The sequence below is a fragment of the Phocoena sinus genome, chromosome 13, assembly GCF_008692025.1.
Source record: "Phocoena sinus isolate mPhoSin1 chromosome 13, mPhoSin1.pri, whole genome shotgun sequence".
In the NCBI taxonomy this organism is placed as follows: Eukaryota; Metazoa; Chordata; class Mammalia; order Artiodactyla; family Phocoenidae; genus Phocoena; species Phocoena sinus.
The window spans coordinates 62,166,539-62,186,621 of record NC_045775.1 but is presented as its reverse complement, the minus strand read 5'-3'; the positions used below and the strand labels follow the sequence as shown (position 1 = coordinate 62,186,621).

General features: G+C 35.0%; 1 protein-coding gene across 6 annotated transcripts in view; it reads left to right on the top strand.

Annotated features, from left to right (window-relative positions):
- Nucleotides 1-20,083, top strand: part of EXOC6B (exocyst complex component 6B) — a 729,400-nt gene that overhangs the window by 269,518 nt on the left and 439,799 nt on the right. For 5 of the 6 annotated variants that reach the window (XR_004352738.1, XM_032652455.1, XM_032652454.1 and 2 more), the window contains one exon: nt 13,702-13,878. The exons of the other annotated variant lie outside the window; for it this stretch is intronic. Coding sequence is in view for 4 of the 5 variants with exons in the window: in XM_032652455.1 (XP_032508346.1) it covers nt 13,702-13,878 (177 nt within the window). In the remaining variant the exon portion in view is untranslated. The remainder of the gene's footprint in view (nt 1-13,701; nt 13,879-20,083) is intronic. 6 annotated transcript variants of the gene reach the window in all.

The window sequence follows — 20,083 nt, the reverse complement described above, 5'->3', positions numbered from 1 at the left end:
TATGTGGCTCCGTTATCACCTGATGTTCTCCTGTATGTCTTCTCCTCTTCTTATAAGGGCACCAATCATATTGGGTTAAAGGCTCAGCCTGCCGCAGTATAACTTGATCTTGAATACATCTGCAGTGACCCTGTTTCCAAATAACGTCAAATTCTAAGATGTTTAGAACTTCAGCATTTCTTTTTAGGGGACACAGTTCAGCACATAACAATTTCTGAAGGATATTTGCTGGATTTACAATTCTAGGTCGATAATTTTTCAATTTTGTTTTCATTTCTATTGCTTTCTGGCCTCTGTAGTTTCTGATGAGAGATCAATAGTCATTTGTATTGTTTTTCCACAGTATATAATGGGTGTTTTTCTTTCCCCCATGGCTTTCAAATTTTTCTCTTGATCTTTGATTTTCAATAGTTTGACTATGATATTCACATTGGGATTCACTGAGCTTCTTGACTCTGGTACTTTATGTCTTTTATAAAATGTGAGAAATTTTCACCCATTGTTCTTTCAGATATTTTTCTTCACTATGTTATTTCTCCTTTTTTCTAGGACTCTAGTTCTACTTAGGTTAGACTTTTTGATATTATCCCCCATATTCCTCAGGCTCTGTTTTCATGTTTGTTTGTTTTTTTAATCTGATTTTTTCCTACTGGATAATTTCTGTTCATATATCTTCAAGTTCACTGACTCTTTTCCTTTGTTATCTCTATTTGACTGTTAAGTGCATTAAATGATGAATTCTTTATTTCAGGTAGTATAGTTTTTAGTTCTAGAATCTACATTTGGTTGTTCTACATAGTTTTTATTTCTCTGCTGATATTTACTGTCTTCATTAATTCATAATGAGAATGAAGAGGGCATAATAAATCTTTGACAGAAAGAGAGTGGAGGTGCATCTGATATCAGAGAACCTAAATATGTTAAACAATGCTCACAGCTCTGAAGGGAGAAATAGACAACAATACAGTAATAACAGGGGACTTAAATACCCCACTTTCAACAATGAATAGATCATCTAGACAGAAAATCAGTAAGGAACCACAGGACTTGAACTAAACCTTAGACCAAATGGACTTAAAAAAACATATGCAGATTATTCCACCCAACAGTGGCAGAATACACATTCTTCTCAAGTGTACACAGAACATTCTCCAGGGTAGATTATACATTAGTTCACAAAAGAAGCCTTAGCAAATGTAAGAAGATTGAGATCATATTAAATATGTTTTCCGGTCACAATGGTATGAAACTAGAAGTCAGTAACAGATGGAAAACTAGAAAATTCATAAATGTGTGGAAAGTAAACAACACACTCCTGGACAACCTAGCCATAATGAATCAGGAAGAAATAGGAAATTTGAAAGGATCATTTATGAGTAAAGAGATTGAAACAGTCAAAAACCTCCCAACAAAGAAAACCCCCGGACTGGATGATTTCACCAAACATCTAGAGAAGAATTAACATCAGTTCTTCTCAAATTCCTCTAAAAATTGAAGAGGAGGGAACACTCCCAAATTTAATTTACAAGGTGAGTCTTACCCTGATACCAAAGCCAGTTAAGGGCACTACTAGAAAAGAGAGCTACAGGCCAGTATTCCTGGTAAATAGAGGTGCAACAACTGTCAACAAAGTACGAGCAAGAAGAAATCAACCGTATATTAATAGTATCATGCATCATGATCAAGTGTGATTTATTCCTGGGATGCAAGAATGGTTCAACATACGCAAATCAATTAATGTGCTATACCACATTAGTAGAAGAAAAGATACAATTATATGGTCATCTCAATAGATGCTGAAAAAGCATTTAACAAAATTTATCATCTTTTCATCAGTAAAACTCTCAGCAAATTAGAATAGAATAAGTATATCTCAACATAATAGAGTCCATATATGACAAATCCCCAGCTAACATCATACTCAGTGGGGAAGGCTGAAATCTTTCCCACAAAGATCTGGAAGAAGACAGGAGTACCCACTCTCACCACTCCTATTCAACTGAGTAATGGAAATCCTAGCAAGAGAAATTATTCAAGAAAAAGAAATAAAAGGTATCCAAATTGAAAGAGAATAAGTAAAATATTCTCTATTTACAGATGATATGATCATATATGTAGAAAATCCTAAAGACTCCATAAAAAAACCGGAACTAATAAATAAATTCAGTAATGTTGCAGGAGACAAAACCAATACACAAAATCAGTTGCATTTCTATACACTAACAGTGAACTATCTGTAAAAGAAATAAAACAATCTCACTTATAATAGCATCAGACATAAAAACATACTTTGGAATAAATGTATCCAAGGAGGTGAGATATCTGTACACTGAAAATTATAAGACATTGATGAAAGAAATTGAAGAAGCACAAATAAATGGAAAGATATCCCATGTTTATGGATCAGAAGAATTAATATTGTTAAAATGTCTATAATACCCAAAGTGACCTACAGATTATATGAAATTCCTATCAAATTTCCAATGGCATTTTTCCAAAAAATAGGAAAAAAACATTCTAAAATCTGTATGGAACCAAAAAAAACCCTGGATAGAAAAGTGATTCTAAGAAAGAACAAAGCTGGAGGCTTTATTCGCAGTAGCCAAGATACAGAAACAGCCTAAGTGTTCATTGACAGATAACCAGATAAAGAATTTATATCTATATATACCTATATGTATATATCTATATATCTACGTTTCAGCCATGACACAAGGAAATCCTGCCTTTTGCAAAACATGGAATGACCTTGAGGACATTATGCTAAGTTAAGTAAGTCAGACAGAGAAAGACAAAAACTGCGTGGTGTCTCTTAGATGTTGAATCGATAAACCCAAACTCATAGAAATAGAGTAGAATGGTGGTTGCCAGGGACTGGGAGGTGGGGGAAATAAGGAAATGTTGGTCAAAGGATATGAACTTACAGCTATAAGATGAGTAAGTTTTGAAGATCTAATATGCAGCATAGTCGCTATAATTAACAATACTTTATTATACACTTGAAAGTTGTTAAGAGAGTAGGTCATAAATGTTATCACATACAAAAACGATAATTATACGAGGGGATAGAGATATAAGGTAACTTACTCTGGTAGTCATTTTGCAATATATACGTGTGTCAAGTCAGCATGTTGTTTAATGTTACCTTCTGTATTAATTACATGTCTGTAATATAGCTGGAAGGTAAAAAAAGAAAGTGGAAGGAAGAGTGGTAAATATACATAGTTACCACTATATATAGCAGGGTGTATTAAGCCACAACTGAAAGTATAAACAGGTTCATGTGGAACGGAGGAAACAGTTCAATACAGACAACTCCAGACAAGCTGAATCTTTGGAGGTGTGAATTATTATAGATGATGTGGGTATAAAGCAGTTAATTCCTCTACTTCTCCTTTCCCTTGCGTGGAATATTTGTACTTATATTCTTAAGTGGGGGACTGGAAAATTCTTTTCTAGAGAAATTAATAAAGGACTGCCACAAAGTGCCATTTGGATTTCCCCATCAAAGAGTTGATTTCCTTTGTAGAATTCCCTAAAGTGAAGCTTGCTACTTGACAAATCTTCCTATGCCCATAGACCTTCCTGTAAACTCTTAAGCGATTTATTATTAAATATGAATAATTGGCCAAGGATCAATAGATATTTGAGGAAAATATCCAACTGGAAAGAGAGAGATAAAAATACCAATATGAGAAAAGAAGTAACAACAATAAAAAGTACCTAGATGGAGCAAATAATGCAGAAAACAAAATAATATGTCAGAAAAATTCATTGGTATCCTCAAAAATTAAAAATTTAGTTTGTTATAGAAAAATATTACAAAGATCATCAGGAGGTGTACCAATGTTTTCTTAGGTCAGTCTCCCAAGGCAATAGAAATAAAAGCAAAAATAAACAAACGGGACCTTATCAAACTTATAGGCTTTTGCACAGCAAAGGAAACCATAAACAAAACAAAAAAATCCTATGGACTAGGAGACGATGTTTGCACATGATGCAACTGGCAAAGGGTTAATTTTCCATATATACAAACAGCTCATACAACTCAATAACAAAAAAACAAACAACCCAATCAAATAATGGGCAGAAGACCTAAATAGCCATTTCTCCAAAGAAGACATATAGATGGCCACTAGGCACATGAAAAGATGCTCAGCATTGCTAATGATTAGAGAAATGCAGCAAAACTACAACTAAAAGTAGAGTTGCCATATGGTACAGCAATCCCACTCCTGGGCATATATCTGGAAAAGACGAAAACTACTTTGAAAAGGTACATGCACCTCAATGTTCATAGCAGCACTATTTACAATAGCCAAGGCATGGAAGCAATGTAAATGTCCATCGACAGATGAATGGATAAAGAAGATGTGGTATATATACACAATGAAATACTACTTAACCATAAAAAAGGAATGAAATAATGCCATTTGCAGCAACAGGATGGACCTAGAGATTATCATACTAAGTGAAGTAAGTCAGAAAGAAAGACAAATACTGTATAATATCACTTACATGTGGAATCTAAAATATGGCACAAATGAACTTATTTACGAAACAGAAAGAGACTCACAGACATTGAAAACAAACTTATGGTTAGCAAAGGGGAAAGGGGATTGGGGAGGGAAAATTAGGAGTTTGGGATTAACAGATACAAACTACTATACAAAAAATAGATAAACAAGGTCCTACTGTATAGCACAAGGAAATATATTCAATATCCTATAATAAACCATAATGGAAAAGAATATGAAAACAAATATATATAAATATGTATAACTGAATCGCTTTGCTGTGCACCAGAAACTAACACAACATTGTAAATCAGCTATACTTCAATTAGAAAAACCAAAGATCATCAGGAGGAGTTATATGAGAATTCAGTATCAATTAGGAGTTCTAGACAAGGGAAGAAAATCATCAGAGCATTAATATAAGAAAATCTCAGGACTTCCACATGTATTGCTTACTGAGTATAATGAACAAGTTAAAGACCTACACCAAGGTACATCCCCTGAGAACATATACAGTAAAAGGTTTGAAAAGCTTCCAGACAGAAAAAGTAATATATAAAGGAATGAAGATCAATATATTATTGCTTTTTCCACTAGCAATAGGGGGTAATACAGGACAGTAGCGTGAGGAATGCCTTCAATAACCTAAGGGAAAATTATTGTCAACCTTAAATTCTATAGTTTATTTGGAGAAGGATTAAAGTCATTTTTAGAATGGAAGAATTCAAGAAATTTAATTCTTAATTCTTAAGAATTATCTGAAGATGCGTGCCAACAAAATGAGAGTCTGGATTAAGTGAAATATAGGTATGGAATTATTGAAACTGAAATGAAAGTAAGTCCCCTCCAGAATGGCTATTTATCTGCATAATTGCTAATACATTTATATTGGTATGCCAAAAAGTATCATACTTAAGTTGTTTTTTTTTTTTTTTTTTGCGGTATGCGGGCCTCTCTCACTGTTGTGGCCTCTCGTGTTGCAGAGCACAGCCTCCGGACGCGCAGGCTCAGTGGCCATGGCTCACGGGCCTAGCTGCTCCGCGGCATGTGGGATCCTCCCGGACCAGGGCACGAACCTGTGTCCCCTGCATTGGCAGGCGGACTCTCAACCACTGCGCCACTAGGGAAGCCCCCATACTTAAGTTTTTAATCTGCTTTTTTGCTCAAAAATATTTCGCAAATATCTTTCCTCAACAAATAAAAATACTTAACAATAATATTTGCATTGTACTACATTTCAAAGAATGGATGTTTATTGAATATAGACTACTATAGGACTTATAGGACAGTCCCTTATAGGACAGATCACCCCAGGTTATGCTTTTAGGAATAATAAGGTTTGGATAGAATGTCTATTATGATGAGCTTTTTGGAAAAAATCAAGATTGTTGTAGCTAGAATATTAGAGAATTTTTTGAAAATGTAGGCAATTTGAAACTCCAAGCAAAACAAAAAGCTGTACCAGAAAGGAGCTATAATCAACTATGTAATCATTGCATATATACTTGACTCTGTAGTAAGATGGTTTGGTTACATGACATGATGATTAGTATTGATTATTGCTTTTACTTAAAATACTTTGTTGGGAATATAATTTAAGAAGCAGTACTGTAAGGGAGTCTATATTTTTAAATGATCTAAGTTTTTAACAGAAATTAAGGGTATTATTAGAAATGTGGGTATAAAAATATTAACTCTACAGAGCAGGATTGGGGATTGAAAAAGGCATAAGAGGGAGTCTACTGTTTTTTATTACAATATTTTCAGTATTACTAGATTTTTTAAACCATGAAATTATATTCATTTTGCAGACATTTAAAATAAAACAAATTGGGAAAAGATAAATTGTACTGTAAAGTTGAGTTGGGATGAATAATCATTTGAGGGAGTAGTTTTCTTCCTCTAATAAAATAATTAAGGATATCCACATGATTTTAGCTCTGGAGTTAGTCTTTGCAGCAGTTATTAAATAGCAAAATATTAGAAGCAATATAAATGTCCTATAGTAGAATATATTCAAATAAATATCCATTCTTTGAAATGTAGTACAATGCAAATATTATCGTAAGTATTTTTATTTGTTGAGAAAGATATTTGCGAAATATTTTTGAGCAAAAAGCAGATTTAAAAACTTAAGTATGATACTTTTTGGCATACCAATATAAATGTATTAGCAATTATGCAGATAAATAGAAAATACAGATGAGCAAAAAGAGAAATCTTTATATATGTACAGAAAATAGGCTGGGTTGTAATTCATCAAGTAACTGATTATTACTGAATGGAAATTTTAGATTTTTTTTCCGTTTTTTCTTTATGTTTATTTTGTAATTTATTTACAGTTAACTCAATTAACATTGTGCTTGTGGTGTATATATGTTGACGAAAAAAAAAGATAGTATTTAAAAAGAGCTGGGATTATCCTAATTCACAAGAGAATTCTTTTAACTTTTACTATTGCTTTGTACAAATTGTAATACACTACGTCTAGTACATCTTGTTGAAATGAATTTTGTTAGTGCAAAGACTTTTTCCCCTCTATGAAATATAGGTTTAAATTTATTTATTTATTTAGAGCTGTGTTGGGTCTTCGTTTCTGTGCCAGGGCTTTCTCAAGTTGTGGCAAGCAGGGGCCACTCTCATCGCGGTGCGCGGGCCTCTCACTATCGCAGCCTTTCTTGTTGCAGAGCACAGGCTTCAGACGCGCAGGCTCAGTAGTTGTGGCTCACGGGCCTAGTTGCTCTGCGGCATGTGGGATCCTCCCAGACCAGGGCTCGAACCCATGTCCCTTGCATTAGCAGCCAGATTCTCAACCACTGCGCCCCCAGGGAAGCCCTATAGGTTTAAATATGAACTGTAGACTTTCAAACAGCTAAGGATCTCAGTTATAATGTTGAAGGCAATATAGTGAACACCTTTTTCCATTAAAAAAAATTTCTATGAATATCATAATCCTAAATTTCTCATTCTACTGATGGAAATTCTTTGGAACCTGATTAAGTTGTATGAAAAACTTTGTTTATCTCTCCTTTAAAATATTACACAAAATACACATATATAATGCATGTATACACCCCTATGTACACTAATATGTAAATAACTTTTTGGATATGGTCTTGATATGTTCTATTTCCTTCATTTTAACTCACTATCCTTGTTTTGTTTTTATTTTGTTTGAACAAGATCTGATATTGGAGCTAGTCACCAAAGAATACTAGTTGCCAGAGATAGTGCTAAACCATGAAGAAACCTTTTTGAAATTACAGGTCTTGTAGTTCTTTTCATTGGTGAGAACTGAAGAGGGTAGCTTTGGAGTCTTTATATCTTGGTCTTGCCAGTTATTTTCATGGACATCCTTTGGGCTTCAGATATGGGGTCATAATCCTACTTCATTGTATTTTTGTATGGGATATTATTTTAACCTTGATTTCCTTGGAGAAACCTGAGAAGTTGGTGTTTGAGTGGTGTATACAAGCATAAGGGTCAGGAGGAGTGAAAAGAAAAATTGTAGAGTCAGTACAGTGGTACACTGTAGGGCAGTCTGGTTCCTTAATCCATGAAGAAGCTATATGGAACTCATCGTGGGAGGGATGCAGTGGGGAGCATTTATCTGTCAGTTCTTTGGTCAAGGTTTGCCTCACTGCTGGGTTGAGAATCATGAGTGCTAAGTAGTTCTGGTGGGATTCCACACTGTGATGTCTGAAAAACCTCTGGGCAGGAAGCTAGAGGTGTGGTGTAAATGCTAGAGCTGGTTTCAGTTTACACTATATGACACTTCCAAGGCTGCCCAGGACAGGTTGCTGATGTTCTACGTGGAATGAGAGCTGAGGCTGAGAGGATCTGAAGTGGAGCACAAGAGGTGTGCAGTACAGATATCTAATACTTGGCATGTAGCACAAATACAAAATAGAATGGCAATGTGAAGCAGTATTAGATGCCATTAATGATTATGTATCTAAGTATTGCTAGATCTTCAGTTCTTCCAGAATAGATGGTGAAACAAGATTCCTATCTCATATTCAGAGGGAAAACAGGTGGAACTTAAATTTTTAGTGTCTTTTTTTTTCTTTTGACTTATCTTTTAATTCAAGATAATTTACATGTATTATCTCATTTAATCCTTGTTACAGTTCTGAGGTACATTTTATTAACCTTTTTTTTTTTTTTTAAAATAGATGGGATGTTGGTTTGAAAAGAACCTGTCCATGGTTATGGAATTAATATGTTGCAGAGCTTAGATTTAAAGACCCGTCTTACTCCAAGAAGGTTTTTTTTCTTCTTCTTCTTTTTTTCTTTTCTGGTATAGCACCCTGTAATTGAAGTCCATGTAGTTAATTATATCAGGTCTTGAACCTATAAGCCTACACCTCTCTCCCTTTTCAACCTGTTTCTGATTTTCAAGCTCAATTTTATGTATTCTTGTAGTCCACTAGAGGTCAGTATTGGGCTGATAAAGAAAGGAGCCTTTGGCTTTTGATTCACAGAATTTTAACTCTTTGAGTCTTATTGCTAGGAACCTTGGAAGTTGTGTTCACAACAAAACTTTATTTAATAGCATGTGTAATGACAGTTGTAAAAGTTTTAGTAGCTACACTTTTAGGTGAATAGTTCAGGTTAGGTAATTCTTATGGGTCGCCACCCCTGCCCCCCCATCCACCTTCTAATAGGTAGGAGAATATCCAAATCATGTCTTTTACAGATATCCCTCTCTTTTATTGGGCCAGATCTCATTCTTAAATAAGTTTCTTTTGTTATCTTTTGCCTTTATATAGTAAACATTTATCTGAATTTACTGTGTATGTGTCACTGTATCTGAGCTTGTGGGATTCTCATAATGGTGAAGTATGTTTCCTGTCCTAAAGAAGAGAAGAGTTATACACTGAAGTGCCATACTGTTGTTTTTTACTTGGATATCTGACAGGTTTATTGAACTCATCTTCTCTATTCTACCTTCAACTAATTATTTCCATGGTTCCTATTGTTTGGAATGATCCCACCATCTAGTCATAAAGACCAGAATATTTGGAGTTATTTTTATTTCCTTCCCCTCTTCCATGTACTACATTTAAATCAGTAAATTCTGTTGCTTCTACTTTTTCTGTAGCTGCTGCTACCTTAATTCAAGTCCTCATCATTGTTATTTGGACTCCTTTCATGATCTATATTGGTTTTCCTGTTTCTATTTTTTATCTCCTCCTAGTTGACCGTTCCTCCGCTCCTAGGGGATTTGCCTAAATTGTAAAGCTGATCCTGTTCTTCCCCTGCTCACATTCTTCTGTTGTTTCTCCATTGCCTACTAGCTAACCTTGAAACTGCTTTGTATGGCATCTTCAACTTTATCTCTTGTTAGTCCTTCATAACCTATGTTCTTATACAAAATTATTTTTTCCTTGTGTGGATAATGTTATTTCACATGTGGTGGTCTTATCTGGTTTCTTTCTTCTGGAATGGTTACCCTTCTATGTACTTCCCTTTGGAAAAATCATACCTTTTTTTTTTTTTTCGGTGCGCAGGCCTCTCACCGCTGCGGCCTCTCCCGTTGCGGAGCACAGGCTCCAGATGCGCAGGCCCAGCGGCCATGGCCCACGGGCTGAGCCGCTCTGCGGCACGTGGGATCCCCCCAGACCGGGGCACAAACCCGCGCCCCCCCCACATCGGCAGGGGAACCCTCAACCACTGCACCACCAGGGAAGCCCCATATTCATCTTTTAAGAGCACAGTTTGCTACCTCTTCCTCTGTGAAGTTCCTTACATCCCTACAAGCAGATATGATTACTTTCTCCTTTGTCTAATCACTGCACCTGTATTTATTTCTATCTTTATACTCTTTGCACTGAATTTCAGCCCCTCAATTGCTTACCTACTTCTTACAATAGAATGATGTGAGGTTCAAGAGTCAGAGAATCCATCTTATTCTTTGTATACCCAAATTCTTTGTATACTCAGTGCAATATCTGGTGCCAAGTAGATATTCAATACATGTTTGACTGAAAGTAGTGATACAGAGAGAAAACACTGTGAGTTAGAACAGTGAGAGGAGGCTTCCTAAAGGAAGAATAATTTTACTTGGGTTTTGGAGGAAAGGTTGGATACAGGCAGGGAGAGGTCTTCTAGAAGGGAAATGGCATAAGCAAAGATACAGTAGTGGAAATATTTTTAGTATATTATGAGGTAGATTCTGATCCAAGTAGAAGATTCACGTTGGAGAGTATTGGATAATACATTGGAAAATTAAGTTCAGCTTCCATTATTGTGGAGTCTTAGTGATAAGATTATGGAGTTTGAATTTGTACTTGTTCAAATTGTTTCCCCCAGTTTACCTCATGTTTAATTGGTGTGATGAATGATGTGGTTTAAGAAGAGCCTGGCTGCAATATGCATGGGAATTGTAATGAGGAGGTGATGAGTTCCATTTTAGGTATGTTGGAAGTGAAGTGATGGTAGAACACACAGTAGTAATATGAAACTAGAGATATGCTATTGGATCTTGGGAGAGTGGTAGAAGAGTAGGGGCTGAGGAATAAACCTTGCTTAATTTCTGTATATTAGGAAACCAGAGAAGAACACATGTGAGGAAACTTGAGGAAGAGGTGGGTAAATGTGTAAAGATTATTCACAAAGAGAATGAACAACCAAGAAAAAAAAAAGCCTAAATGCTTTCTTAAGTCTATTTGTGTGCTTGATACCCTTTTACCTCTACTGCAACCTAGGCAGCAGAAATCAGTAGCTGCTTCTTTGGCTCCAAGGTTGTCTTTGGAGGGACAGAATAAATGGTCCTGGTGAGGCGGCTTAGCATGTTAGAAAAGAGCTCTGAAGAGCTTTTATTATTATTATTTTTTTAAGGGCTTTATAGAGTCACATGTTAATTTTAATATATATTGCATATATTTACATATTTATATCTACGCTTAATCTTCTCCACTTCCTGCCAGTCCCATAGTATACATTTTGAATAGATGGTAGTTTTCCTTTGCTTCCTAATGGGTAATAACTGAGTATTTATTTCGTTGTTCTACCTGTTTTAGTATTTCCAACTTGGCCAGTTCTTTCTTGGCAGATCTGCCCTGACTGCTCATTTATAGACTGGAGAAGGCTTGATAATTTTGACAGAGATCCCGGGTTCTCATAGAGACTTGGAATAAAACTTGCCGTGCTCTCATTTCTAGCATAGGGTTGCTATTTTAATTTGCTGATTTGGCCTAAACTGCTTTGCGCTCCATCAAATTGATTGGTAAACCAGACACACCTAAAAAGAACAAATCATAGATGATCTAAAATTACTTCCATAGGATACTTTCAGATTTGTATCATTTCAAGTATAAATGATAGTACTTAAGTGTGGCTCCTTTTGATTGCTTTTGGTACACTGATAGTATTTTAGTGATTGTGAAGGAAAAAATATTTAACTTTGGATTCAATAAAATAAGACCAACTTATGAAAGCTTTTGGTTTTGCTGTACTGAAAGAGAGGATAAAGAGACAAGTGATTACTCTCTAGTTGAGAGCTTGTTTTTTTTAAATCTGAAAGCTTTAGATTTCTAGAGTCCTGGATCCCTTTTTGTGTGGTTTGCATTGGAAGTAAGTGGGGGAGAACTTCTTACTTTTGAGAGAAGTAGAATGTTCTATCTAATTTGGGGTCTCAAATGCTTGGAGGGTATGTATGTCTTGTGTACAAACATAAATGTGCTTGGATACCTTCTCTGTCAGTTTCGTTACTGAAGCCATGTATTTTATGTAAGTCAAACCAAAATATCAACAAGTACTATACAGAGAAACAAGTTAGTCCATTGATACAAATCTCTGGAATGTAGATTCTTTTCATTTTCTTGGCAGAAACTAGCTCACATAGTTCAAGTTTTTCTCTGTCTTGTTATAATTGTCTCATTTAACCAGTACCTGGACTAACACCTTATACTGAATATTTATCTAGAATTCCTTAATCTCATTCAGAATATTTGGAGATTTTGATTTTTCTCCTGAACTAATTTCTACTTGTCACTGAGTAGAAATATCATATATTGATTAAGCAATGTGTATTCTGGGAGGTCACATTTCTTAAGCTTTGTATCTTCGGATGATACTAAGTATTAGTATTATTTCTTCTAAAAAGGAAAGTTCCACTGTGAAATACTTTTGGAATGTGCTGGGTTAAACCATATTAAAGAAGTTTCCTTAAAATAGGACTTCTCCCAGTTTTTATTCTGTTAATGTGCATCGTATATCTACAAGAAGGCTTGTATAACATGCAGTGTTTCCCGTTTATTTGACCACAGAACTCTTTTTTTGGGGGAAACATTTTCGTCATGCTTTGAGGGACTGTTGGTATAGTGGGAAGATCACTGATATGGAATTTAGGAGATCACACTTTGGGCTTCTGATTTATCACTTACTAGCCTTGTAGCTTCAAACAAATCCTTTGTCTTCTAGCCTGTTTCCTGAGTGGTAACTAAGGTCCCTTCCAGCTCTGATACTTTGGTTTAGCTTCTTTTGTTGAGGTCTGTATAGTCACACTTTCCAACTCTTTGGATCTATGGAAACCACACCATCATTTGAGTCTATTTTGTTAAGTTGAGGGAATTATACTTTTCTATAAAAGTTTAGAAAAAGAAATGCTTAAAACTCTGTTTTCCACAGACTAAGCTCGTGACATCCTGTTTAATTAGTTAGTTGCAGATTACTCTATTATGAATATTTCATTATCCTGATTAAAATTTATTGGTCTCTTGTATCCACATATGTGTTTCTAAGAGTCCCCTAAGCTTAAAGGCTCCTGTCCCTCTTCTCCCAACCACAGTGGTTCTAGTATAGCACTTATCTTTCAAGAGATAAATATTCAATCATTTTTACTAATCTCTTGGCTACTTAGGTACAGATCAGTAGATTTCTTTTTTGTGATGACTTAGTGTTTGTATTTGAAAAGTCTCATGATAATATTGACTGATTATCTTTTTTTCTATGGAAACTGGGGAAATGAATAAAGATGGGTAGCTCCAGGGTTAAAAACCTGTACATTAATATGTTTGGTTTTATTTCTGGCACTAAAACTTCATATATTAAGGGATTTTGTTGTATTTTTCTTAAGACACCAATTAGTTCAAAATTAGAAGTTCTTTGAATACTTAATTAAGTTCTGTTTCTTTTGTTTCTTTTTTTGTTTATTTGCGTGTATGTGTTTCTATCCTAGGCCCAACAACAAAGAAACCTGGATAACATCATCTTGCAACAACCCAGAATAGGTAGCAAGAGAAAACCTAAGAAAGATGCATATACAATTTTTGATACAGAGATAGGAAGCACTAGCCCCAAGTCTGAACAGGATTCAGGAATTCTGGATGTTGAAGATGAGGAAGATGATGAAGAGGTAACTAACATTTGAACCGGGGAAGTGAACCTGTTGTTACGTTTCAATATGGTATGTTTGAGATGTGATGAAGAATTTATCCATATAACATAGCTGTGATATCTTCTGGATATTAAATATCATTTTAAGTACAAATGTTCCCTGATTTAAGGAAACTGAAGATGTACTAAGATATCTTAGATTCTAATTCTTTAGACTTTAAATATACTCATCCATTTTTTTTTTTTTTTAAGTTTCAGGGTTTGTTGATTGTATACTGACTGGGTACTACATTAAGGGAAGAGTAGAGTTTACCTGACTTAGAGAAAGAGATCTATTGATAGATGATCTCCACTGAAGCTGGAACAAAGTTACTTCAGACAAATAAAAGATGTTACCTTAAACAGTAGGAGTAAACAGAGATTTCTTAGGCTTGAGAAATGGTTCAGATTGAAATTGTAAAAAGGTCCCAGAAAGTTGAGAACATATTTCTGGAGGAAATAAATGTATGAGTGATTATAGGGTATCTGGGAATTTTGTGATATATCCCTAACCTCTTAGTTCTGTGACACTTTCAGGTAAAGAATAAGATTAAGTGGCTTAACTAGTGCATTTTTTTATATCCTTCTTTGTTGTTGGAAATATGTTTAATGTGTTTTTAAAAATAAAACTACTATGACATTTGAGATTTCCAGTTAAAACATTTTTGAACTACTTATCATTTGCATAAACTGGATTAGTTTTTTTGTGAGTATAGTGGTTAGGTGCATGAGCTTTGCAGACTTAAAGACTGCATTCAGATATTGGTTTTGCCATTTTATTTTATTTTACTGTAAAAATTGTCATTAATGATCATATTATTTACTTTTCAAATGCTCACTGACATGTGCAAGGAACCATTTACTCCTGTTCTCAGTAACCTGTTTCATCTTTAAGTATTTGTCTCCTTTTCATTGTTTCATTTCTCCAGATAAAACTGGGTTCAGTGTTTCTTCTCCATCATTGTTCTTTGTTATGCGCTTACTAACCTTCTTACTCTCCTCTCCATGCCAAAATACAGCCCCAAACTTTTCACTGTCTAACTTTGCAATCTTAGGGTAATCTTGATCCCCTGAATATTTTTTAGCATTCTCTCTTGCCTGGAATGACTGGTATGGTTGGATATGGATCCACCCTGGAGATCAGATTGTCAGGGATTAGACCTATCACAGATGAAGAATTACAGTAATGGTACAATAAAATATCAGGATCAAGATAAATCCAGTTAACATTTTAAACTTACATTTTGGTTGCCCATTAAGGAAATTAAATTCTATCAGGCATTATGGCTTAAGGAAACAAGTTAAACATTGTCTGTGCCCCTGGATAATACACACCCCAAAGAGATGGTTATGTGATAAGATGAAAGCATGAAACGTACACAGTTCTCATATATTAGTGAGAACCTTCTGGATATGAGCTACTGTTTATCATTAGCTCCCTGAAGATCCTGGGCAAGTCCTTTTTAATTTTTGTGCCATATTTCTTCATTGTTTTGTCTTCTGAGGTCCAAAGAGGATGAAGAAAGTACGACTAGTAAAACGTGTTGCGATCCCTCATAAAGGAAATATTGTAAGAATGTACTTGGAAGTTAACATTTTAAAATGGTTCTGTATCCCAAATCAAACAGAATTTGTATTAGAGATTTGCTGATTGAGCTCTTACAACAAGAATTCAGCACTTTGCTGTCATCTAATGGCATCCTATCTTAAAAAAAAAATCCTACCTTATATTTATTTACTTCTCAGTTTGAATCTTCTTCAAGTGCACATTCTTAATCTCAAACCTCATGTAGAGAATTATTTATTTAGATGTCTCCAAACTGGTTTCTTGGCATAGTTCTTGCATGGTGTGAATAAATTCTTCAGATAAGGTCTTCCGTGACCCACTGTGACGTTCTGACCTTCATTCTTGTCATTCTTCAACAGACCTCATTGAGAGTAGCGCAAATAGTTTTTGAAATATTTTGACTTTTAAACTGTGCCATAGAATCTAGTAGTTCTTAATCTATTTGGAGATCGTCATATTCCTGTGAGAGTTTGATAAAAAATATGGAGCCTTTACCCAGTAAAATCTATGTATATTCACTCACAAAAAGTTCTGCATGAAATTTCAGGGAATTTGTGAAACTCATGTTGCCCTTAGGACCTGAGTTAAGAGCCATGTTGTAGAGAAAGTGCTTCTTGAACTTAAATGTGCATAGGAATCACCTTGGAATCATATTTAAATGCAGATTCTGATTCTGCAGGTTGGGGGGTGAATCTGAGAATCTACAGTTTTAACAAGCTCCCAGGTAAGGATGGTGCTTCTGGACCCTGGGCACACTTTGAGTTGCAAGGCTATAGTGGACCATGAGGAAGCATTTTTAGTACATAAAGCAAACAAACTCATGAATGTTTAGGTGTCCTATTGCTTTTTCATTAATATGTCCTAACATTTTTCCAGCAATGAATACAGTACTTGAAGAGAAAGTTATAGTTTGTCTTCTAAAATCTGTTGCTTGTAATAGATTACCTGCATTATTTTTTATGAAACTTTATGATTCTGATTTAATATACTTAAGTTAGGTATATTTTTCATTCTCTGAAGAACTTTTTGCCCTTTCCTAGTGCTTTTAATGGAAGTGTACTTAATACATTCTTTGAGCCAAGTGACATTTGTACATTGTTTAGTATGTTTTTAGTTTGATAATACTTAATAGTAGACCATAGAATGAGATGGGTAAGGAAAACCAAACACCTAGAAAATAGCTTTGCACATAGTAAACAGATAGTTAATACATTGTTAAACCGAAATAAAGTTTGTGCCGGAGATGGGAAAAACTTAATAGCCTGGAGAACTGAAGATGAAGTCATAGAAGTGAATTGTCATCTTGGATAAAAAACTGACTACATGTTGAGCTGACTGACAGAGTCAGTCTCTTGATTGTTGAGAAGTGTTGCAGGAAAACTGTTCCCCTGTAAATTCTCTTCCTATTTGTATTTTATTTTTGTCTAAACTAATGAAAGGGTCGCCTTAGTTAAGTTTTTTTTTAACTTGTCTTATATTAGAGTTGAACTATATAAACTACTGATATTTGACCGTTTTTCATCAACTTAATTCAATTGGTTTTCAGTGGAAATATGTATGATTTGGGGAATTTAAAAAAATTATATAAGTTTCAAGTGTACATTATAATTTGAGATCTGTATATACTACAAAATGATCACGCACCAGATGGTCACATCTGTCACCATACAATTGACCCCTTTAATGCCTTGCACCCATCCCCCAGCCCCCTTCCCTTCTGTTAACCACCAATCTGTTCCCTGTAACTGTTTGTTTTTGTTTTATTTATTTGTTTTGTTTTAGATTCCACATATGAATGAAATCATACAGTATTTGTCTTTTTACTTCTGACTTATTTCACTTAGCATAATACTCTCAGTTCCATCCATATCATCCCAGATGGCAAGATTTCATTCTTTTTATATAGCTGCATAGTATCATTGTGGGTATATCTGTATCTCTAGATCTGTATCTATACCTTTATCTACACCTATATGCCACATCTTTTTTATCCATTCATCCATTGATGGACACTTAGTTTTTTTCCCTGTCTTGGCTATTATAAATAATGTTCCAGTGAACATGGTGCATATATCTTTTTGTTTTTAAATTCCTCTACTTTTTTTTTTTTTTAGCAAATTGTATTATTTATTTATTTATTTTTGTCTGTGTTGGGTCTTCGTTTCTATGCTAGGGCTTTCTCTAGTTGCGGTGAGTGGGGGCCATGCTTCATCACGGTACACGGGCACTGTCGCAGCCTCTCTTGTTGCAGAGCACAAGCTCCAGACGCGCAGGCTCTTAGTGTGGCTCACGGGCCTAGTTGCTCCACGGCATGTGGGACCTGCCCAGACCCGGGCTCGAACCCATGTCCCCTGCATTGGCAGGCAGACTCTCAACCACTGCACCACCAGGGAAGCCCCATATATCTTTTTGAATTAGTGTTTTCATATTCTTTGTATATATACCGAGAAGTGGAATAGCTGGATAATGTGGTAGTTCTATTCTTAACTTTTTGAGGAATCTCTGTACTGTTTTCCATAGTGGCTACACCAATTTACAATCCCACCAACAGTATGTGAGGGTTCCCTTTTCTCCATATCCTCTCCAACACTTGTTATTTCTTAACGTTTTGTTCAAGCCATTCTAATAGGTGTGAGGTGGTTACACCTGTTATTATGGTTTTCATTTGCATTTCTCTAGTAATTAGTGATCTTGAACATCTTTTTATGTGATTTTTGGCCATCTGTATGTCTTCTTTAGTGAATTGTCTATTCAGATCATTTCCCCATTTTTTAATAGGGCTGTTTGTTCTTTTGTTGTTGAGCTGTATGAGTTCTCTATGTAGTTTAGATATTAACCCCTTATTGGATATACGATTTGCAAATATCTTCTCCCATTCAGTAGGTTGCCTTTTTGTTTTAATGATGATTTCCTTTGCTGTGCAGAAGCTTTTTAGTTTGATATAGTCCCATTTGTTTATTTTTGCTTTTGTTTCCCTTGCCTTTGGAGTCAGATCCAAAAAACATCACTAAACAGAAGTCAGTGAGATTACCACCTATGTTTTCTTCCAGGAATTTTGTGGTTTCAAGTCTTATATTCAAGTCTTTAAACCATTTTGAGCTAATTTTTGTTTATGGTATAAGATAATGGTTCAGTTTCATTCTTTTGTCTGTAGCTGTCCAATTTTCCCAATACGACTTATTGAAGAGACTGTCCTTTCTCCATTGTATGTTCTTTGCCCCTTCATCATAAATTAATTGTCCACATATGTGTGGATTTTTTTCTGGGCTCTTAATTATGCTCCATTGATCTGTGTGTCTGCTTTTGGGCCAGTACCATTCTGTTTTGATTACTATATCTGTGTAGTATAGTTTGAAATTAGGATCATGGTATCTCTGGCTTTGTTGTTTTTCAAGATTGTTTGGGCTATTTGGGATCTTTTGTGGTTCCATACAAATTTTAGAATTATTTGTTCTAGTTCTGTAAAATATTTCACTGGAATTTTGATAGGGATTGCATTGAATCTGTAGATTGTTTTGGGTATCATGAACATTTTAACAATATTAACTCTTCTAATCCATGAGCTTGGAATGTTTTTTCACTTATTTGTGTCTTCTTTAATTTCTTTCATCAGTCTTAGAGTTTTCAGTGTATAGGCCTTTTACCTCCTTGGTTAAATTTATTCCTAGGTATTTTATTCTTTTTGATGTAATTGTAAATTGGATTGTTTTCTTAATTTCTCTTTCTGATATTTCAATACTATTGTACAAGAAATGTCATGGATTTCTGCATATTGATTTTGTATCCTGGAGCTTTGCTGAATTCATTGATTAGTTCTAATGTTTTTTTGGTGGAGTCTTTAGGGGTTTCTATATATAGTATCATGTCATCTGCAAACAGTAACAGTCTTACTTCTTTCTTTTTCTAATTTGGATGCCTTTTATTTCTTTTCCTTGCCTAATTGCTGTGGCTATGGCTTTGAATACTTTTCTGAGTATAAGTGGTGAGAGTGGGCATCCTTGTTTTATTTCTGATCTTAGAGGGAAAGCTTTCATCTTTTCACTGTTGACTATGGTGTTAGCTGTGGGTCTGTCATATATCACCTTTATTATGTTGAAGTATATTCCCTCTATACCCACTTTGAGAGTTTTTATCATAAATGACTCTTGAATTTTAAAAGCTTTTTCTGCATTTACTGAGATAGTCATATGATTTTTATCCTTCATTTTGTTAATGTGGTATATCACATGAATTGATTTGTGGATGTTGAACTATCCTTGATCCCTGGAGTAAATCCCACTTGATTGTGGTGTATAATCCTTTTAATGTATTGTCGAATTCAGTTTGCTGACATGTTGTTGAGGTTTTTACCTCTATGTCCATAAGAGATATTGGCCTGTAGTTTTCTTTTTGGTGTTGCTCTTGTCTAGTTTTGGAATCAGGGTAACGCTGGCCTCCTAAAAAGTGTTTGGAAGCATTCCCTCCTATTCATTTTTTTTGGAGGAGTTTGAGAAGGATAGGTATTAAATCTTTTTTGAATATTTGGGATGATTCACCAGTGAAGCCATCAGGTCTAAGCCTTTTGTTTGCTGGGAGGTTTTTGATTACTGATTCGGTCTCCTTACTAGTAATCAGTCAA